The sequence below is a fragment of the Hydra vulgaris genome, chromosome 01 (assembly GCF_038396675.1).
Source record: "Hydra vulgaris chromosome 01, alternate assembly HydraT2T_AEP".
Classification (NCBI taxonomy): Eukaryota; Metazoa; Cnidaria; class Hydrozoa; order Anthoathecata; family Hydridae; genus Hydra; species Hydra vulgaris.
In genome coordinates, this window is record NC_088920.1 from 56,805,001 (window position 1) to 56,829,830 (window position 24,830).

A 24,830-nucleotide genomic window follows, 5' to 3' on the forward strand; every position below is an offset into this window, starting at 1 on the left:
AAAACTATCCCCACCACCTAATTGTTTCAACATATCTTTCACAAATATTCATGGTCTATGAAATAATCTTTTATCAGTTGAATCTTGTCTTGTAAAATTCACCAGACTTGCTTGCTCTTAGTGAGACTAATTTTAATTTGGCCGTTCCTTTTTCAGATCTCAGTATTGATGGGTATTATCCTTAATTCTCAAAGACACTAATTGTCACATGCTTGGCTGTATATTTATGAATCAATTCACTTAATTGTTGAGAAATCAGGTTTAAATCCCTTTACCATTCTTTTATTTCCTTCCGCTTAGCACCTCTTCAATCTGTCACCTTTTTCTTTGTTCTTTATGGTTCCCCTTCTTCTCTAGACTGCACTCTTTTAGATGTAATTTTTGATAAAATTGACCATGGCCTAAAGCCCGAAACTTCTGCATTTTTTAATACCTTACTCAGATTGTTAACTATGTGACTCGTTTTCCAAACAACCCTAATCATTTCCCTTCACTCCTTGATTTATATCTTGTCTCTTACCCTAGCTTGTGTTCAGTTTCTCCTTTTTCTCCCTTAGGTGGTTCTGACCATGCAATGATCTCTTTAAATCTTTCATCTCATACTCCCTTTTCAGACTCACCCTATCATCGCACTCCTTACTACTACCCTAAGGCCGATTTGGATTCTTTTTGTGATTTTTTTTATGACAGTCCTTGGTTTGATGTCTTTTCTCTCTCTGCAGATAAATGCACTTTCTATTCCTGCATCCAGGCAGGAATGGATGCTTTTATTTCTTTTTGTTGGTTCCAAGCAAACACTTATTTATTATTGCAAGAAATCAAAAGGTGCTGTCTGATGCTAAATTCCATTATTCTCAGTTCACTAAATCTCGTTTTTTATCTCAGACTTAAGGCTCTTGAGTTAGGCTCTTCAGTTGCTTAAGTCATATCTCAATTAAACTCTTCTTTGGCTTGAGGTCCAGACATCATTCCAGTCATAGTCTTACATAAATACTCTCCAGAACTCTCTTCAATTCTCTCCTAACAATTTAATAAATGTTTGACTGAGTCTTTCTGTTTTTCTGTCTGCTGGAAAATGGTATCTGTGGTTCCAATTTTTAAAAAACTCCAAAGAGCTTTCTAACCCTCCCGATTATCATTTATTAGCAAAGTCTTTAAGTTTTTGGTCTACAAATTTCTAACATCTCATCTTGAGTTAAATGACTCAACTTTATACTCCTGTCTTGACAAAAAGTCTTCTCTTTTCAATCGCATAGAATAGGCAGCCAATCCTGAATCTGATCTCATTTCTGTAACAGATTAAGGATTGCAATGGCTTGTGAATTTTAACTCCAAAAAAACTTAGTTATTTACTGCAAACAACTATTGGAATACTGTCAACATTCTTATATTAATGAATGGCAACCCTCTCACTGAGTCATCTTTGTATTTTCTTGGATTATCAGTCGCTACTAACCTCTAATGGAAACCATATATACAATCAATTGCTAGATTAGGATCTGCTGAGGTTGCTTCTCTTTACTGTTCTCATCGTTTTCTTACTCTTGATTCCATTCTTTACCTCTACAAATTTCTCTTTCGTCCCTATATGGAATACTGTTATCATGTTTGTGCTGGTTATTCTAATGATGCTTTTGTAGTCAAGGTCCAAAAGCGCATTGTAAATGTAGTTGGTTCCCTTTGGAACTCTCTCCCATCTTCATGCTTTCCTGACTCATACAACATACAACTTTTTAAGTCTTTGTCAACCCTTTACTTGCACTTTAACTATTTTTTTTCATCTATTAATTCCAACTTAATAGTGGTTTCTTGCAGTCTTGTTGGTAGCGAATTGGAATAAAAAATAAAAAGGATAAAAAAAACTTTGTACCTTTAAACTTGGTACCTTTTCAGAAGATAATTAGTTTAAAAAATGTATATATATATATATATATATTTATATATATGTATATATGTATATATATATATATATATATATATATATATATATATATATATATAATTAATTAGTAAAAAACACTTATCTAACTTTTATCTTCGACTCGGAGTTTCACCATCGCTGGATCATCAGGAAGAGTTCTTCCTGATGAACTCTTCCTGATGATCCAGCGATGGTGAAACTCCGAGTCGAAGATAAAAGTTAGATAAGTGTTTTTTACTAATTAATTATTGCTCTGTTCTTTAAGAACATTGAGCACTCTATTTGTAAAATACACTAACATAATTTACATATATATATATATATATATATATATATATATATATATATATATATATATATATATATATATATATATATATATATATATATATATATATTTAAACAACTTTAAAAAGTATTCTACACAATAGAGTGCTCAATGTTCTTAAAAGAACAGAGCAATTATATTAGTAGTAGAAAATCACTTAACAAAATTTTTTTCCATTTAACACTGTGTTTCATCAACAAAGATTCATTAGAAAATCTTTCTGATGAATCTTTGTTGATGAAACACAGTGTTAAATGGAAAAAAATTTTGTTAAGTGATTTTCTACTACTACTAATATATATATATATATATATATATATATATATATATATATATATATATATATATATATATATATATATATATATATATTCCATTATTTAATAAATGGTAATTGTATACATAAATATATAATATATAAAGTATTAAAATTTTTTTCCTAGCCCTGACTATCAACCCCTGCTAAATCTTTTTGCCAGCGCTGGATTTGTAAAAAGTGCTATTTTTAGCAGGGACCAGGACTCGGGACCCCTTTCACTTATTACATCTACTGGTCTTGTTTTTTGAGGCTGGTGTTTAGGAATATAAGAGTTGAAAAATAGTTTTAATAAAGAAATTATTGACCTCCTTAGTTGTAGGACTTGAGGAAATAGGTACAGTTATACAAAATTCCTCTTTACTCTACAGTTTTATTAAGAACAATTAGTCCCAGCAAAAATTTAAAAATCTATTTAATGTCAAATTAGTTTTTTGTGTATGTTTTTAAATAAGGTTTTGGGTTTGAAAAATTTGTCAATGTGCAAGTATTGGATCAAACAAGATTAAAAAAACAAATGTTTTCTTTATTAATAAATGTAAGTTTAGAACCAGAAATACAAATAGGTTATTTTAAATTATATTTTGCTTTTAAAGTAAAACTAAATAATTCTTTAAATGTATATTTATTTAGATTTTCAGAAAGAAAAGGGTGCTATAATAGTATATAGTTTATTTCTCCTTTTAATATGTCAGTATTAAAAAAAGAAAATAAAAAAAAAGAAACAAAAAAATATTTTGGTCACTTAAATTGAACATTCTGATTTAAATATAATAAATAAATTCTGATTCAAATATAATATATAAATTCTGATTCAAATATAATATATAAATTCTGATTCAAATATAATATATAAATATAAAAAGGTGATAATCATAGTAATAGATAAACATATGTTTGTTAACACTTCTCATCTCCTGATAAACTTCTGTTCATTAAGATGATGGTAATCATCATCATCATTACGTGTATTAACTGTAAATGTTTACATTGTTTACATGTTACTTTAATTTTTTTGATGTTACTCTTTAATACCCAGTTTTTTTGTCTTCCTTCACTTTTTTTTTTTTTTTTTCATTATTTCAATAGATGGTGTTTAAGTTGTTTTAATTACATTTAAGCAAGACAACAAAATGATTTCTTGTTAAGATAATAAGTAAATAAAAACATTATTTTTTTAAACTTTCAAGTTAATATGGTGGTAACATCTATTTTTTCACAAATAGCAATGAAATAACATAAGAAATATTTTAACCATCATTTTTTTTTTTTTAAATGCAATGTTTTAAAATACATCAAAACAAAATATAGTCTTCAAATACATTTTTTTTAAATACGAAACTTTGCATATATTGTATAGTTTTTTCAGGGTTTGATTAAAAATGGTAGAGAAGTTTAAGCTACTGGCCCACAGGAACATTTTTTTTACAAAAAGATGACCTACAGGAACATATATTTGCCCACAGGAACATATATTTGCCCACAGGAACATATTTTACAAAAAAATGTGTTTAACTTTTAGATTCAAGACATGCAAACATTCTTGATTTAAAAATGAAATTTAAAAGAATTTATTTCTGGAAAAACTCAGAGCGTTATGTTGAGTTAATAAGGTACAGTAATATTAAAAAAATTTATAATATTCAAAAAGGCACTTTTAATGCTCTTTTGTTCGATTTGAAAGTCTAATTTGATGTTATTTTGTAAAAATTTATGTAAATTTTTTAAAAATAGTATTAATTTTTAAAAACAATACTTTTGATATTATTGCTAAAAAAACATATTTAAAGTCTTTTAAGAGTCTTAAGTATTATTAAATTTTAAGTAAAAATATTTTTTTTTATAAAGTCTTTAAAATGAAAGCTTCTTTTGAGATCCAGGTTGACATACTTCTAGATAATTTTTTTTTTGACAATATAAGGGATTTTATCCCAAATGCTAAAGATTTGAACCAAAATACCTTTACAACTCGATGTAATGGTGAAAAATGAGTTGCATATTTGAAATCAAAATGAGAAATGCTCTACAAAAAATGTATTCTTTGCTCGGCACCAACATAAAAAAAATATTTTTTGTTGACCTGCATTATTAATAGATTATATACTGACAGAATCTTTCAACAATATTTAAGTTTTAAAATACTATCAAAACAGTCCAAAAAAGACAAGTACAAAACCAACTTGTGGTGTTTTTTTCAACTTTAATGATATTTTTGTTGTTTCATTTTGTTAGTTCTTTGCAGAGTCTATTTAATTTTTTGTTATTGTTGTTTAATTATTTTAATTTCTCGAATTAAAAAATTAAACAACAATAACAAATTTGTTGTCAACAAATTTATTTTTTTAATTTTGACTTTTGTATTACTTTAAATATTATAAATCATAGTATATTTTTACATTATACTTTTGTAAATAGATCACATGCATAATTTTCAGTTGAGATGGTATATTAAGTTATGAATAGTATAAAAATAAAAAAAATATTAAGTTGCCACATAAAAGAAGGATTGTAATGGAAAAAAGAGGCTTAAAAAAAAGATGACCCAAGTTCATTAGGTTTGAACTAAATTGATAATAAATAAAAAAAAATATTAATGTTACTGTGCATTGATAAAAATTAATGTTTAACATTTAATGAAAATAATTAAATTTTTTATTTTAGCTTAGTATAAAAATTTTCTTAAGTTTACAGATCTAATTCCATATATATATAAATATATATATATATATATATATATATATATATATATATATATATATATATATATATATATATATATATATATATATATATATATATATATATATATATAATACACAGTGGGCCCAGAATGATAAGTTTTGGAAATAGGATCATAACTAATGAAATGACTTTTTAGAAAGATATTTTTTTGCTGGTTATAGGAAAATTAAAATTTTTAATATTAACTAAATTTGTGGGCTGGGTTCAAATTACCATATTTGGTCATTTTTGATAAATTAGTATTTTTTGATAAATACTCAAAGTTAAATTTTTTTTTAGATGATAATTAAAAAAGTAATTTATCAGATATACTTAAAGAAAAGAAAATTTAAATAATATAGGGGTCTGGTTTCTACTGTTCTAATGATAAGAAGTTTAGTATTTAAAAACAAGTATTCTGTCAAATTTGGATTTAAAATAATGTAAGTATAATAAAATTATAAGGAAAGAGTTCTAATGAATTGAACTTGCAACATATATTTGAAGATAAAAAGTTAAAATAGTAAAAAATGTTAGTAGCTTTATAATTGATCATAAATAAGGTTTTCAAACATATCATCAAAATATCTCTTTGGTTTTGAAAACATATGCTCATGAGATCTACTTGTATGCTCATTTGAACCACAATCTTGGCATAACTTTGGAGGATGCGAATGGATAATTTGGTTTAAAATACAAGGATCCGATCTCTCTAAAAGGCGACTCATTACATCTGTAAGTTGTTCTAGATGTGATGTCTTACGAGAGAGAAGTTTTAAATAGTTTCTAATATCTTTGTTGTTTGCTTCAAGACCTTCTTCCGATAAATTGCCAAGGCCATAAGCATCAGGACTCCATGAAGAGTGTGGTTAATTTGTGCCCATGGCATATTTGTAATAATGTTAAGTGTAGCATGATTGCATAACTCCTGAAATTTGTCTATTTTAATTTTACGCTGACAAGAAACTATACGAAGTATTATACTGATTTGAGAATGTAGTAATAACAAGCTATCTTTGTACATAGGAGAGCATAGATCATTTATGCTGGAAATTAGTTCTTCAGAAAAAAATCTACGGCCTTGTGACCCTGTTGTAGATGTCCCTCCCTTCTCACCAGAGTTACAACACATATCTAATCGCAGTCCAGTGTTTTCTTTTACTTTAGTAATAACCCTGTCTTTTGCATTACATATTGGTTCACCAAGTGGTCCAGTTTTTGTAACCCAAAGTCTGTAATCTATATGACACCTATAAAGTAGTTTTAAAAACCAGGTAATGCTGTTTATATATAAATGTGTTATACATATGCTTTTTTGGTCAGATTTGGTTTGTGGTTTTTTTGTAAGTCCTTTTTGTGTGGCAAAATCTCCAGTTTTAGTTGGAATGATACCATCCTTATTAACTAGCTTTTCGTACAGCATCCAAGTTTCTTCTGATGATCGATCAACCGGAAATCCTTCACTAACTCTCCTAATATCTGTCTATTCAGTAGTTTTTTTTTTGCAAAGTATACAATCTGCACCTCCTAGTCCACTGATAAGTTGTTTAAACTTTAAATCCTTCATTGTATCTTGAATATAAATTTTGACATTGATATAATTTTTGCCAAATAGACAACACATTCCTTCAGCATTCAACTCTTCTCGTGCGTTATCAGTAGTTGGGACAATAAGATCTAGCAAATCTTGATTGGTTTCTGTTTCTCTTATCAAAAACACAGGACATAATGATCTCTATGCATTTGGTGAATAATTTTGCCACAGGGTCATATTTTTACTATCTTGATGGCATATTAGTTTCAGAGGAATATGACCATATTGAAAGATATTTGATTTGCTTTCAATCATTTCTTTTGATTTCATTGATACCTGTTGCCCTGCTCCATCACTACCATCCTTAAAACACATCTGATACTTATCGCCATCTACTGGAATAAAAGAATCTTTAATAATATTCAAAAAAAATCAATTGTCATTTTTACAAGCTCTTTGTATTGAACAGAAACACCTCTTCCAGTCAAAACATTACTAATTGTAGGGTGCAATTTTTTTCTTCCTTCAAGCAGTTTATTGGTTGTTGGAAAATATATGCCTTTTGAAGCGAAAAAAAATCTTAATTTTCTCATTTGCTTTTTACTTAATGTTGGGGAATCCATTAGAGCAATTGATTCATCTATACTAAAGTTATCTATTGCTTCCATATTATTTGTAAAAATAGCATTTCCAACACGAGCAATACTTTTATTATTTTGTGTGTTAACTCTATGTAAAAGGTAACCCAGTAACTGGTTAACATGCAACTCTGGGCACTCATTAGTGATAAATTTGTTTATATAATTGAGAAGTTCCTGTGTCCTCTTCTTTTTCATCTTATCACCCAGTTCTGTAAAAGACTTTCTTTGTTTTGAAACACATGGTTTTGTTATGCAAGCATCCTCTACTTTATAAATGATGATTTTTTGATGCTTGTGAAAGTATAAATGCATATCCATTTTTCTTGAAATGTTTCTCTTTCAGACGTTTATAACGTTTCCATGTTTTTTCGCACACATTTTCGAACTCCAATGAATTAACTGATAGTTCATAATCTTTATAAAGTATTTCTTTAATGGCTGAATATGTTACTGAATTTGACTTAACAGTTTTGTCAGCTCTAACAAATTGTGTGAATAAATCTATATCTGTGATGTATTTTACATTTTTATTTTCCTCCATTACATTTATTTTTTATTTTGCTTTACTTCTGTTGAAACAAACACAAAATCATATTAAATAACCAATTAAAAAATTTAAAATGTTCATATTTGTAACCAAAAGTAAAATATTCACATATTTTACTTTTGGTTACAAATTAGCACATTTTTATAAAAAAAAGTGCTAACTTGCCTCAGTTCTCCTTAAAATATTTGAAAAGAAGAAATGTTAAATATTTTAAAAATGTATGACACAGTAGAGGCAAGTTAACACTTTTAAAAAAACTTAAGATTTAATCTGATTTTTTGTAAAAAAATAACAACATAAATATATAACATAATAACATAATTAATTTTTAAAAGCTTTAAAGAAAAAAAAAATTTAAAAAAAAACATATTTTTAATTTATTTATTCAAAAATATATTCCATATCAAACTAAAAACAACTTTTACATAAGTGTTTTATTAATTTTTATGTCAGTAAATTCATTTTGATTGGAAACTAACCGAATTTACTAAACTTTTATAGATACACAAAAAAATTGAAAATTCATTAATTTCAAAATTGCATATCATCACTTAGAAGTTAGCTAGAAACATTTTTTTTTATTATTTATCCACAAATTTATCTGACTTTCTGAATAAATAACTTTTATAGACTTTCTTAAACAAATATTTTTTCTCTATTTCCACTTCTGGGCCCACTGTGTAATATATATATATATATATATATATATATATATATATATATATATATATATATATATATATATATATATATATATATATATATATATATATATATAGCGGGTGGCAAGTTGAAAATAGGATAAAGTTTAGCTGACAAAAAATGTCATCTCAAATTATTTATGTTAATGTCAACCTACCTATTTTGTAGCAAATTTCATGCTGATCATTTATCTGTATTCGCTTAGAAATCATTTTTTTAAATAAAATCAAAATGCATTAGTGAATACAAGACGTGAAGAAAATATATGTATGAGTTTTATCAAGCCAATAGATCAGAGGTAAAACCATTCACCATTAAGGACTTTGTAGCTTAGAAAATGCAGGGAAGTACCATATACCAAGCTGAATTATTGACCAAGCTGAAAATGAGTCTGGCTATCAAGGAGCCAAGAATAGTGGTAAACAACCAGTAATCATAAACCAAAACCCCAACGTAAATTGACTAAAAGCAATATTTGACCATTTTGCAACACCTAGCAGCTCTCAATTTCAATGCAGTCATCAAAATATCTCTCTGATGCTCAAAAACAATTCTTCTATCCATAAAAGAAAGAAAATCAGAATCCCGAAGCGAATAAGGGCCAGAAAGCAAATATTACACCAAGATGCTGTTGACTGTGTGAAAAGTTGGGAATAAAAAGTCTTGCAATTTCGGACGATAAATCATACTTTACTTTATCTCACTCATACATCAACAGCAATGTTTCAGTAACTCCTGCAAGTGTCAAGTATGACCCAATAGCCAAATATGAGAAGAAACTGCTCGTCTGGCTATTTTTTTCAGAGGGCCACATTTCAAAGCTTTTCTAAAGTTTAGATCATCTGCACAAAAAGATTGATAAAAGTCAGCGTACAATACTCTTGTTAATTTTGTTCGATGACAAGATCAATAAAACCTTTTACAATAAAGCATGTGATGCTATAATTGAATCTTTTCAGTTCTTTGGAAAATATTGAAAAATGAGGGAGGAACATCTCTTTAAAGTTTGTCCCATTTTCATTTTGCCACCCGTTATATATTCTGTGGGTTACATTATATTTATACATCAATAATAAAAATTTCCTTTTATAATAAAAAAGTCAGTTTAAAACCAGTAAGCCAGTTTTATAATTTAAAAAAAACAAAAAATATTTTTTCGAAATTTTCTGCTTTTTGTCAAGCATTACTACTATACTTATAAAAAACTTATACATAAAATAATAACTTATAAATAAGATTAATTTTCAAATAGTTTAAAATTATTTGAAATATATATATATATATATATATATATATATATATATATATATATATATATATATATATATATATATATATATAACTTACCTTCCTATAATAATACCATCATCCATAAATTATGTCTCATAGTTTTTGACATTTTTTGACCCCTCCTCCCTCCTCCCGGCATCGTAACACTTTAATGACCCCCCTCCCTCCTAAAAATATGCAACAATGTAAAATGATAATACGCAACAATTTTGTAAAATGATAATATTTTCAACATCGCTATCCTAAACATGAGACCAATTTTAAAAACCTATTCTTCCAATATATAATACATGCAAAATGTTATATATATAATATATAATAGATAATATTACATTATAATATATTATACATGCAAAAATATTTATTTATAAATATAATTTTCTTTCAACTTGCAATGTTAGCATGGCCGAGTGGATTCCGCTTCAGGCTAGTAACCCAAGGGTTCCAAGTTTGCCTCTCGGTATCGAGTTTTTTTTTTAAATTAGTGCACAAAGGTTGTTTTTTTGTTGCTGCACACTTTTGTGCACTAACTAAAAAAAGTTCTTACCATATAAAGACAAAGTGCAGAACGTGCACTGCACATAGACTGTTACAGCCGTAACAATTCGTTAACAGGTTGTAACTACTCCGTTAACAGAGTGTACACATCGACTAAGTAAGATTTAGGCGTAGTTGATTTTGCAATCAGCATATAGATACATCAACTGAGAGTTTTGGTTTGGTCAGATACTCTTTTAATTAAAAGAAAGTCTTCTCTAGATTTAAATTAAGAAAAAAAATGTTGCATCACCCAAATCAAGACCCCCCTTCCTCCTCCTCGTAACAAATCATCACAAAGTTGCCTACCCCCTCCACCCTAAAGCGTGGTGTATTTTATGGACGACCCTTTAACCCAAATTACTGAAATGTAACAAAATGTTAAACAAGGCTGCAGGGTAGAGAAACAGGTTAAGCAGGTTATTTCTAGAAGTATATCGTGGAATTCATATATTTGTGAGTATATATGTGTGTATGTTTACATACACACATATAGAATATTAAAATAAAGTTTTGTGGTGTTTAGATAGAAGATGATGTATCACATATTCATGCGCTAGTTTTACTTGAAAGGCTGGATAAACAAAAAGACCGTGTTGAGATTTCTCCAGAACAGTTATGCAATGCTGCTATGACTGCAGAAATATCTTTTTTTTTTTGATGTTTTAGAATTTTAATTATAGAAAATGTACTCTGTAACATACAAGTTTTACATGTTTTTTTAATATGTAATACCTGTTCAATTTTGCAACTGTTTATATTTAGGTTCTTATATCTATTTATGTAAAGGTACTATTTTCAATTAAATTTAGCTCTATACAAAAAGAAAGATATATTAATGTGAGAAGGGGTCAAAGGTTGCCTCGTCAATGATTTAGTAAATATTTTGGGCAGGGAAGGTTTAATTAAAGATTTTAACTCTTATAAAGTTGTAAATGTCTAAATGTTTTTTTTTTTAATTTTTTATCTTAAAAAATAAAAATCTGCTGGTTTTTGAAACTTTGGCTAACAAAAATGAACAACATTAAGGCTTTTAATGCCATTAAAAAAGACATTAATTTCTACAAAAATTAATGTCTTTTTAAGAAGTTAACTAAAAAAAAAACCATACCTAAGGATGTTTACATGATTTATAAAAAGTGAATTGAACAGAAATAATCAAAATTAATAAAATAACAACTTGTTAGAATTATTCTTACAGATTGATCAGATTGCATCATCATTAAAGAATATCTAGAAACTGCCATTATCTGGAAAAATTTTTCTTAGGTCAAAAAACTACAGAAGATTGTGCAAGCTATTTTCTTTCTAACTGGGTAATGAAATATCCAACTTTTTGTTTTAAAAATATTTCTGATTTTTCATCTAAGTCCTAATATTTCATACTTGTTCCTGACACTTAATACTAGTTTATTATTTACATAGTTTTGTGATATTTTATATAGTTCCTGGTATTTCAGGTCAGATTAGGTCATGTCCAGATTAGAATCATCATGGCTACCCTGCTATTGGCAACATATAATCCAGTACAACCTGTTATATTTCCTGCTGTCTTGTAAAATATTTTCTACAAAACAGGTGACAAGTTTATCACCTTAAGCTTAATCTTTTTCTTTGTTCTTTAATGTTTTCATTCTTTTTAAAAACACATTTCTTTAATGTTATTTCTAATTAATTTGGCCAAGTCTTTTCACTTCATATCCATCTATGAATCATCATCATGTATCATATCCTATTTTATTCATTTGTCTTTATTGTTATTGGTGACTTTAATTTTTATCACCTTAATTGGCTCCAGTACCATTGATCTTTTAGTGCTGTAGCTAAAAATTTTGTCTTTATCAATTGTTCATCTTACTTACTTACATTTTCTAATATTGAGTCTATTTCATATCTAGATTTCTTCTCTCTTACATGGGTCTGATGTTATTACACCTCCCAAGGATAAGGCCTCTGACTATTGTCCAATCAGGGTTCTTACTTCATTTACAATGTTTTTGAGACAATGTTTTGAGTAAAACAGTGGTTCTCAAACAAACGGTAGAAAAAAAATATTCTGCACCAATCAAAATTCAACAATCTACCTTTTTATCAAGCAAATTCTTTACACACATGGTTCTAGGTACAAGCAAACTATATGGCCCTAGGTACAAGAAATGAACCCCGATTGAGAGGAATCTTATTGAACATCGCATTTAGTACTTAAGTAACAAATTAACAAATTTTTAACATCTTATTTTGAGTCTTACTTTTTGACAAAGTGGATTTCAATTCGTTTGTTCCACTGTTGACTTTTTAACTGTTTTCACAGATGGTGAATAAGATGTTAGAAGTTAGGCAAGTGCTATGGCATGCTAATCTTCTCTGTAAACTTTCTTCATATAGTTTAACAGGGAAAGTTTTTAATATTATGGAATCATTTCTTTTCGTTGCAGTAGTAAATTGTCTTTAACAAATAACACTCTCCTTCATTTTCTAGTAACTTTTATGGTACCTCAAGGTTTAATGCTTAGTCCCAAGTTGTTTTTCATCTATATTAATAGTTTTATTAAATCAAGTGAGGTTACATCAATGTATATCCTGAGTATATACATTGATGTAAAGAAACTTGAGATGAGAGGAAATGATGCTGACAAAAAGCAAGATTTATTATTTTCAGTACCTAATGAAAAATTTGTAGATATGCTTCCCAGCTTAGTTATATGAAAATATTTATTTTCAAAAATCTAGTGCATAAATGGCTGCTGAAAAAAATGTATGTTTAGTCCAAGATTTCTAAGCAGACAGTCACATTAGAAGTCAGTAACAAAGCATGGTGGTTGCTAAAGAAAATAGAAAAAGATTTGAAAATAGAAGGAAAAAAATATAATTTTAGTTAATATATTTAGCAACAACAAAAAAAAATTCAAATAAAGTGCAAATGTTTTTTTTAATGTAAAAAAATATAAAAAATAGAAAAAAAACATTTTGAAATCTAAATAATTTTTTTTTTAAGATTAAGTTTTTTATTTAAAAATAAAATTTTTGATAAAAATTAAAATCTATACCAAAAACATCCTAAACATTTTCGAGACCTTAAATTAAAAAAAAAAAAAGTAACTTAAATATTCAAATTGAAACAAAATTTTTTTTAATCTTAATTCCACAAGTTGGGTGAACGCACACGATTAAAACAACCAATGAGAATAATTGGCTGGTATCATTCACATCCACACATCACCGTATGGCCTTCTCATGTTGGTATAAAAAATATCTCATCATAGTTTAATTTTTCCTTATTTATCTTAAATGTTTATTATATCATTAAATGTTTTCATAGATGTTCAGACTCAATATGCTTATCAATTAATGGATAAAGATTTTATTGGTCTTATAGTTTCATGTTTTAATCAATCAGATCAATCGGTAATTACTGATGTATTCCTAATATTTTAATTAGTTTAATGACACCACATAAATAACATAACTATTTTCTACTTAAAATTGATTAGAAAATGGGAGAAGTTCGTGTTACTTGTTTCCAGGCTGTTAAATTTGAAGGTAATGACAGGTAGATTATTGGAATCAAAATATACTTATGTTCTCAAAATGTTTTGAAGTTTTAATTGTTTTTTGTTGTTTTTTTTAATCAAGTTTTATGAAATATTCACATTGATTGCTTTGAGTAATTACTTTGTTATGTGGATTATCTATATAATTTAGTTACGAACGTGTAGAAATAGAGCAAGAGATTGTATCTACTAAAGAATTAAGCCATGCATGTTTACAGGAGTTAACTAAATTGCCTGAAATTTTGCTGCAGGTAAAAATGAATATTTTATTTATTACTAGGGGTAAAAGAGATAGAAAGGAGTAGGAGGGGCTCTTAAAATTTTGTATTAGTTTTTCTATAAAGTTTTGGAGTAAATAAGGTCTTGCAGAAACATTTTTTATGTCCATTTTTTTGTTTAATAAGTTTAGGTAAAAATTTAGTATATTCGACTCACCCAAACCCTTTATTTTATCTTGTGACTTCTCTGCCTTGTTTAAAACCATCATAATGTTCTTCACGATATGCATTTTTAATAAATCTTATTTAGGAAGAGATATCTGCTTATCAAGAATCATTGAGGTGACGTTGTTATTATTGTTTTTATATTTCTAAGATAAAATTATTATGTTAAATATATAGTTTGGTATATTAGAATTTTTAGAAAAAATTAAGTTTATATGACTGCATGATTAGAATGTGTATATATACAATTAGAGGGAAAAAAATATATTTTTTTTGTCTCAATATACCAACATTTAATAACATGCTCTGTATTTGGTACATAGTTATGCTGATCAAGATGTATTGACGGCTGTTCAAAATTCAGCAGGTTTGTACTTTTATATTTGGAATATTGCATTTTGTTAGTTTATTTAGGTGGAAATAATTGTTTATCTAGCATGGTATATTTTTTTGATTTGTAGTTATAGTGCAATACCTTTTATTATCTGTTATTGCATTTTTATTACAAAATTGTTATAACTGATTAATAATACAAATAATAACTAATCAAAAACATCAACATTTGAAAACATTCAGTTGTCATTCTGTTTCGCTTTGCATACAAATTATTTAATGCGTCAGAGAATAGGCGCTCACTTGGTGCACCGGTAGCAGGTGTACATAAAATCATTGTTGAAGTACAATACAATATAGGAAACACATGTTTGGAAGTTTCTTAGAAATTAAATTGACAACAAGAATACTTGCAATAACAGCCATTGCCCCATCACTCGTTGCCTCTACTCTTTCTTTTAAAATATTTCCTTTAGAATAATAGTAATCAAACAACTCTTTTCACATTTTTTTTGGGCATAAAATTCTTCGTCGGTAATACAACAAAGAAAGGGTTTGGGTCAGTGATGAAGAAATGGTACAAGAGCAAAATAATTTCTGTTTTGAACCTGTTTGAAACTTGTTTGAACCTTGCAAAGTAACTTTATATTTTAACCCTTATATCTGATCAAGATTAAAGACTTTCTATTAATGAATGATTTGTTGAGTGATTATATATTTCTATATATTTTTATTAAAAAGTGCCGTGTTGAAGAAAGAGTTATTATTATTATTATTATTAAAAAATTTATTGAATATATATAGATTTTTGTATTTTTGAAAAAAAGTGGAAAAAAGCAAAAGAGCTATGAAAACATATTTCAAACTCCATAACGCTTTTTTTTTTTACTATTTAAAGATACTTTTAAGCAAAAAAGTTATTTTAAAAAAATCATTTTATTATACCACAGCATGGTTTCAAAGTTGTAAGGGTTGTATAAACGTGTTTTGACACTTATTTACAGTCCTGTTGTGTAGCGGTAAAAATCGTATCGTATATCCATAATTTGAACTTTGATTATGTTATAGTGTTTTTTTAAACATAAATTACATGGTTGTTAATAATCATTTATACTTTTTTCTTACACCATTAATTGCGTTGTGTTTTTTTTTGTTGTTTTTAATTTGATTTTTTGTTACGACCGTCACGACAGAAAAAACATAAAAATACTTGTAAAACTTCAAGTAAAAACTATGAAACTCAGCATATAGTAACATTATTATGTACTAAATACACACACCAAATGATTTTTTTTTTACCGTGTTGTTCACAGCATTAAGTCTGACAAAACGTTATGACCGTCACGCAACATAGAGTTAATTTTTGAAAAAATTTGAAGACTTTAATGCTGTAACTTTTACATACTAAATTATATGATAGTATTTCACATTTCTGGATATTTTTAAGTCATTTCCATTTTCGGTTCATTTGTATGAATGTATGTATGAATGTATATAATTCAAAAAATACAAAAAAATGTAATGTATACACCAAAATTTTAAAATATTTTTGTTTTTGATATTTATTTTTTTATTTTACTTATGGTTATAAAATTCTATATTTTATTTATATAAAGTTTTTTAATCTTAAGTAGTTGATTGCCTTTTTGCAATTCTTCCAAATACGGTATTCATTTTTACTCCAACAAAGACAAAGTTCTTTTTAATTATAAATATTTACTTGATAAAGAATTTTTTTAATTAAATAAGTGGTTTGAAAGTTATAGACTCTTATTGAATCTAGTTATTCTAAACTTATTTCATTTTACAAGTCTATAAAAATTTTCTTTAAAGTTTCTCCTTTCTCCTAAATCTTTTAATCAATAAGATAATTGTTAAATGGAAACCAACTGTAAAGTATTATTATTATACAAGTTGTCATGACCCGTAAAATACCGGTCTTAGTAAATCTATTCCACACTTTTCTATACTCATTCCTTACTTCAATATATTTTAGTAAGAGGTAGAAAAATATTTAAATACATATATAAAAACTATACTTATTGTTTACTTTTTAAAGCTATAAAATAAATTTTCTATTAAATTTAACTTTTAAAAACTTTTAATGTTTTGGTAGACGTTGCACAATTGGCTGTTTATCGACGAATTGGATATCAGTACCAGTCTAAATATAATTTAGAATACCCGCTTAAAATGTGTTAATTAAATACCATACAAAAAGTTTTCAAAAAACATGAGATGACTTAAATATGTGGAATAACAAACTTACCATGACCTGTATAATTATTTCTGAATATTAATATATTACTGGTCATTAAGTCTTTTCTGCACCTACCATTTTAATAATTTTGCTTTATTTCAATAATTTTTAAAAAAGAGCAAAATATAAAAATCTTTGTTTTGAGTTTATGATTAACTTTCAATACTTAACAACTTCTGTAAACTTTTATATATATATATATATATATATATATATATATATATATATATATATATATATATATATATATATATATATATATATATATATATATATATATATATATTTTAAAAAAAAAAACGGGGACGGACCTTATTATTTTTTTCTTTAATAAGTTTCCATTAATTTTTTTTCAGGCCGTCAGCAGCTTATTCCATAGATCATCCAGGTTATTTTTTAAAAATCCAAAAAATTGTTTGGGTAAAATATCCAATATATATTTTCCTCTTAAATTTGCTTTTAGCTGAGTTTTTTCAAATTCTTTTTAATTTTAGTAAGAGTGATGAGTGAAAAAGTTTAAAAAACAAATATATTGCAAAAAAATATTCCTCAACTTGTATATGTATGGAAAACGTTTTGGCCAGAAAAACTAGAAGTTGAGAAAAATCCAGAAATATCCTGAAAAGATAATCCCTGTTATTAGGACTCTTGTCTGGTAATTTTAAAGAAATTTTAAGTTTCCATGTAAAAACTTTTTTCTATAAAAAAGAAAGTTGTCTCTTTACTGCATACACTTAATCTATTACTAAGCATATTAAAACTTTAAACTCTACCATGACATATGCGCAACAAATTTCTAACATTGTTTTCATGTTTTTGAAAATTTTAAAAAGCTTTTAAAAAGTCTCTCCCTTTCGTTTGTTATAGTATTATATACTTAAATCTTACTATCTTTATATATGATATGCATATAATATCTATAGACCTTTAAAGTTGTTTTACTTTGTATTCTAGAAAATTAGAAAAGATTTAAAAAAAAATTAAGTGTGAAAACAAAAGGATTTAAACCCATGCAAAGCACTTCAACCATTTTGGCATGCTATAAAATTATCATAGGGGTAGCGCACTTGCTTCAGAAATGAAGGATCTGTGGTTCATACTCCCCGCCCCTGGGTAAGTTTTATGACATTGGTTAGGAAGGAGGCGTGAACTTTAAATTAAATGCTTATCCGCGGTGCTCTGCGATAAGATCTTAAGGACTTCTTGGGGCATCTAAAAAAAAACTAAAAAAAAAAGAAAATAAACAAAAGACTTATTAAACTTTATAAAACGGAATATAGATGCTTTATAAAAATTCATACAAATCAAAATTAAGTAAATATTGCCACAATAAAATTATCAAGTAAAAGTTAATCTGTAACATTTGATATAATTTTAAATAATTTATATAATTTGAAGTTTACGTTAGAAATTTGCATAGACTTTCATTCACACAGATAAAATACTAATCATGACGGATTGTGGTTTCAAAAAAATGCCTAATAGCTTTGTAAAATTAAAGAAATTTTTATTTACACATTTATTTCCAAATTAACAAAACAACAATTTATAATGGTTTTTAACTGTATGTCTATATTGAACAAGCACTCATCTGGTTAATCTAAAAAAAGTAATTGAATTAAAAAGAAAAAATACACCACATGCATTAACTGGAAATTTATTTATTTATACATTATAACAACAAAATATATAAAGAAAAATATATAATTACAAAAAAAAATTAACTAAATTTGCATTATCAATTACCAATCGATAGATTAACCAACTACAAAAATCCTAATTATAGATGCAGCGTATTTTTTTCCCCACCGCTCTCTCTTTCATACTTTACTTTCAGGATCAACACAGTATATTAAAAAAAGGGAGGGGGCAGAGCTTTTGCCCTTTATCTAAGCTCACATCTTATGAGATGTGGGCTCTCTATTTGATCTGCAATAAGCTGAAAAAGCATTGTAAGATATGTCTAAAATGAAAAAAAAAAACTACAAACCAATTTACCTGTTGCTGATGTTTTTTCTAGAGCATTGTTGAAAATAGTCAAAATCTGTAAGAAAAGAAATTTATTGCAAAGACAATTAGCTATTACACAAAATAACAAAAACACAATAACTTTTGGTGCAAACAAATTTTGCAATTTGAAAAATTTGTTTGCACCTCAAAAAATAAAACTATTCTTACCTTGATTGTGACAACTAATTTTTTTTTAAACTATTAGCTAATGATCAACTTAGCAAATTTCAAATAATTAAAGTTTGCTAAGTTAAATTTGCTAAGTTGATCATTAGTTAATAGTTTAAAAAAAATTAGTTTATAAGTATAAAAAGTTATAATTATTGAATGTAACTGAAACTTAAAAGAAATAAATCTTTCTAAACTTATGTAATGATTCAATAGATTTTAGTAACTATGATAAGAAGTTTCTACCAACCAATGATCCTAATGTTGATATGAAAACGTTTATATTAAAACTAATTTATTTCATGATAGTTTAATTTAATAATTTATTTCATAATAATTTGATATAAAATTTCATGACATTTAATTGCAGTAGTAGTTGTGGAAAATAAATTAAAGCAAACAAATCTTGTCAAGATTTTTTTTGCTTTTTATATTTATATAAAGCAAACAAAGTTATTACTAGATTTAGTTAGTAAATTGGTTTGTAGTTTTTTTTTTTAAATAATTAAAGTTATTTTTGTTAAGTGATTTTCTACTAATATATAATTGCTCTGTTCTTTTAAGAACATTGAGCACTCTATTGTGTAGAATACATTTTAAAGTTGTTTAAATAAAGATAAAGCAACAGTATATAAATATTTATTGAAGTATATATCTTTTCAAAAAAATTTACTTAAAATTATAAATATCTAAAAAATTATAGATATTAAAAAACTATATATCTCTTTAACATTTCTTTTAAACACATTCTATCAACATTATTTTTTCAATACATTTTATGATTACACTAACTACAAACAGTTTTAATTTATGTGTTTCATCATGACAGTACACCACTTTACTGGCACGGACAACATTCTTGCTTTCAGAAAATCCAAGTCACATTATAGCAAAGTACACCACTTGGCTAGCAAGGTTAACATGTGAAACATTCAAACAGCTTTTTCATGTGACTTACTTTTACTTGTAAAAGTAAATTACTTTTTAATGTAATCTTCTTTTACATAACTTACTTTTGAAAGTAAAAAAACTTACATTATAAAGTAAAAGTCTTTTCAAAAAAATTAATTACTTAAACGAAAATGTAAGTTTACATAAAATGTTTAAAATTACTTAAGTAATTTACTTTTTGATAAAAATTAATTTACTCATGTAAGTAAATAAAAAGTAAGTAAAAGAGCCATCCCTAGTTGAGTCTTATCTCTTGCAAAGTTCACCAGACCTACTTGCTCTTTGTGAGACTATTTTGAGTTTAGCTGTCTCATCTTGTGATCTTAGTGTTGATGGTTATATTTCTTTAATTCGTAAAGACGCTGCTGTCACATGCTTGGCTTGGGGGTTCACATTCGTAAGAATTCACCAATTTGTCGGTTTGAATGCACAGACTATTCTTTTATGTGCTTTTGTCTAACACCACTTTACTTTATTGCCTTTCTCTTTGGTCAATATCGATCTCCTTCATCTCAAGACCGCACTCTTTTTGATGTTATTTTTGATCAAATTGACCAAGCCCTTTCTCTTTATCCTTCAGTCAATAACTTTGTTGCTAGTGACTTTAATGCTCATCACACTGAATGGCTTGGCTCTAGTGTCATTGACTCTGTTGGCATTAAGACCCGCAACTTTTGCCTTTCTCAATCTCAAACACAAATAGTCAACTTTCCAACTTGCTTTCCAGACAATCCAAATCATTTACCTTCTCTACTCGACGTCTTGTTTCTGATCAGTGCTCAGTTTCTCCATATTCACCCTTAGGTGCTTCTGATCACAGTTTGATCTATCTAAAATTGTTATCTCATTCTTCTTCTTCATCAGAATCCCCCTATTATCGTTCCTCTTACAACTATCTAAAAGCTGACTGGAACTCTTTCCGTGATTTTCTTTGCGATGGCCCTTAGGTAGAAATCTTTCCTCTTCCTGCTGACAAATGTGCTTCTTACATATCTTGGGTTCAGGCTGGCATCTTTTATTCCCTCTTGACGATTCCAAGTCAAGCCTCACTCTTCTCCTTGGTTTTCCTCTCATTGTGCTGCTAGAATATCTAATCGAAACCACTACTTTCATATCTATCAGCAAAATGATTTTCCAGAAAACAGGCGTCTGTTTACTATTGCTAGAAACCATTGTAAAAAGGCTTTGTCTATTGCCAAAGCCCGCTATTCTCTGATCACGAAATCTCGTATTTCATTTCAAATATTAGGCTCTCGCAAATTCTGGAGAATCTTTAACAGTATCTTTAATAAGGGCAAATTTGCTGCCCTTATAGATATTGTTAAAGATTCTGAAAATTCCACCTTTCTTGTATGCTTCAGATTTTGTCACCTCACCTAAATACAAGGCTGAATTGTTTGCTAAGGATTTCTCATTGATATCTTTTCTTGATTCCGCTTGTAACGTTCTACCTGATATCTCTTATCTTGAATTTAATAACTTACTTTCCGATTAATAATATGGATTTTGATCTTCTTGTTCTACTGCTGATTTGTTAGTGGTAATAACTGATAGGTTTTATTGTTTTGTTAACTGTAATAACTGATAGGTTTTTTTGTGCATTAGACGTGGAGAGGCTAAGCCTATTGCTCTTGACATTTCTAAAGCCTTTTATAAAGTTTAACATGCTGGTCTTTTCCTTAAGCTTTTTTCTTACAGTGTATCAGGTAACATCTTTAAGATTATTGAATTTTTCTCTTTTTTATAAATACTATAATGGACTATCCTCTAAAGAGCTAGCGTCTCTTGTACCATCTACTAAAATTCATTCTCATGTTACTCGTTATTCAATTAAGTCTCATCCTTTTACTGGGACTGTTTCTAAGTGCTCCAAAAACTCTTATTCTTTTAGTTTTTTCCCTCGAATATCAGTTCTTTAGATTTCGATTCATTTAATTTGCAGTATTTTAATTCGTCGATCAATTGTTATCTTGCTCTATCAACTTCATCTTTTTTCTACTTCCAGTAACTTCCAACTCTAATAATGGTTGCTTGCAGCCTTGTTGGAAGTGAAGATGTCAAAAAAAAAAGTCTTGTTTGACATATTGATGGGTTAATTCTAAAACATTGTGTGGGCCATATTGTGTTATGAATGTTAAAATGTCGGTCTCTGCGTCCTCTCCCGTCTACCAAATTATAGGGACTCTAGGAGATATACATTTTAAGTTATTCAATAAAAAACAAATGTTGAATGTCCATCTTATTGTTTTTGTCAATGCATAAACATTTTGTGTCACATACAGCTGTGTGCATGAAAATAGCAGTACTAAAAAATTATTTGTATATAGAAAAAATATAGATAGTATAAAAAACAATATAGAAAAACTAATTTTTATGTATGTATATACAAGATTGAGATAAGTAAATTAAGCATATGAGAAATCAATACATCCAAGAATACCGTTATTTTTAATAAAATTATTGTAATTGAGGGAATGCATTAAAATAGCCGTGGTTGTATTGATTTTAAATCTAGTTGATAAAAATTTAAGAGATTTTAATATTTTTTTTAGGGAAAGTAAGTATGACTTCAATTATATTATATTCTTTATTTAATTAAGTATGCTCAATGGTAAAAGCTTTTTCTAAACCTTTCAAAGTTGAGGATGCCATTATACACCAACAAAACGCAACATTATTTTAAAGTATCATAGAGAGGGTCAATCTTACTCGTTTATACAAAATATTCTCAGATGTTCAGCAAAGATGATTTAAAATGTCATAAATTATAAAGCAAAGGTTGAATAACGAGGTGGACAACATAAGAAAATACTGCACAAGAAAATCGAAGAGTTGTAAAATGTTAAAAGCAAACCATTTTTATCGGCGAAGCAAGTCAAAGATGATCTTGAATTACAAGTGAATGACACAGCTGTTCGTAGGCGCTTAAGGAATAAGAGTTTATATGCATACAGTCCACGAAAGGTTCCTTTGTTGAAACAAAAAAACATACAGCTTAACGTTTGCAGTTCGCAAACCAATATCTGAATTAGCCCATCAAAAAGTGACGCAATATATTATGGACTGATGAATCAAAAATCGTTCTTTATGGAGGTACAGATTCAAGACAATATGTAAGACGTCCAGCTAATACAGAATTCCAAAAAAATATACCATTAAGTCTGTGAAACTTGGTGAAGCCAAAGTCATGGTATGGGGCTGCTTTTCATATGGTGTTGGCCTTATTTATAAGATTATTGGTATCATGGACCAACATATATATGTCGACATCCTCAATAATGTCATGCTGTCTTATGCTGTTGAATATATGTTGCTAAAATGGGTCTTCCAACAAGACAACGACCCGAAATACACTAGTCGCTAGATAAAGGAGTGGTTTCAAGTTAATGGATTTGAGATCACGGAGTGGCCTGCTTAGTCACCCGACCTAAACCCCATTGAAAACTTATGGGAAGACGTTAAATAAGAAGTTTCTGCTGCTAATACAACTAATGCTCAGCAGTTATAGATAGCTATTCAATAAGCATGGTACTCGCAGAAAAATGTCAACGCCTCGTTGCGTTGCGAAGCCGTCGTCCATAACAAAGGTTTTGCAACAAAAAGGGTAAATATTATATTATACTTATTTTTAACTTAATGTTAAAAATAATTTTTAATGTTAAAAAATTAACTTTTTTAAAATTAAAAATAATCTTTAATGTTAAAAAATTAACTTTTTTGATGTTTAACTTTAGAAAAATTTTTTTTTTCCTCCATTTTTAGATACCACTGCTATTTCAATGACTGCAGCTTCTTTTAAATATTGTTTTATTTCTGAAATAAAATGCAAAACTACTATTAATGCGATTTTTTTTTATTCTATTAGATTTAAGTGTCAAAATAAATATAATAAAATTTTTTTATTAATTAGTGAAAAAAAATTGTTCAATAGTATTAAAAAAATTCCAAGTATTTTCATCCTCACAGCTGTTTGATGGACGGAGATAAAATTATTATACACAGAAATGTTGAAGCAATACAATAAACAACAATTGTAATATGTTTTTAAATATTTGAATTTGTACACTTGTTTAAACTTTTAAAATCGTTTTTCTCACAACTGTCTAAAATGAACATACAATGTTTTAGAATTAACCCATCGATATTTGTCTTACTTATTATATTATATCACATTTTTTTACGAATTTTACGAAAAAAGTTTTTTATTTTTTGTTTCCATTTGTTGTTACGTTGTTTCCATTTGTTGTTTCCATTTTGTTTCCATTTGTTGTTACGTTGATGTTTTTTTATGTCTTTTCTATGTAAAATTCTAATCAATATACTTTTTTTTTTCATTATTAAATATTATCATGTAAATTTTTTTTTTTTTTTATTAGTGTATACGCAAGCAGTCACAAAAATTATTGAAATTGTATGTACCCCCATATTTCAGTTAATGGAGTCTCGTCTTGCTAAAAGCAAAATAAAGCAAAATGAACTAATAAGAAAGTTAAAAGTTGAAGGGCGTTTGCAAAGCTAGTGTTGGGTTTTTGTTTTTTGTTGTAATTTTGTTAATTATGAATTAATATGGTTGAAAA

At 27.3% G+C, this 24,830-nt stretch overlaps 1 protein-coding gene across 1 annotated transcript in view; it reads left to right on the forward strand.

Moving 5' to 3' along the window:
• LOC100213466 (lys-63-specific deubiquitinase BRCC36) overlaps positions 1-24,830 on the forward strand; it is a 27,080-nt gene extending 2,250 nt beyond the window's left edge. Inside the window, exons 2-9 of the mRNA XM_065788740.1 lie at positions 11,064-11,180; positions 13,684-13,777; positions 13,857-13,942; positions 14,029-14,087; positions 14,240-14,339; positions 14,617-14,648; positions 14,855-14,898; positions 24,630-24,830. Of these exons, the coding sequence (XP_065644812.1) occupies positions 11,064-11,180; positions 13,684-13,777; positions 13,857-13,942; positions 14,029-14,087; positions 14,240-14,339; positions 14,617-14,648; positions 14,855-14,898; positions 24,630-24,772 (675 nt within the window). The 3' untranslated portion in view covers positions 24,773-24,830. The remainder of the gene's footprint in view (positions 1-11,063; positions 11,181-13,683; positions 13,778-13,856; positions 13,943-14,028; positions 14,088-14,239; positions 14,340-14,616; positions 14,649-14,854; positions 14,899-24,629) is intronic.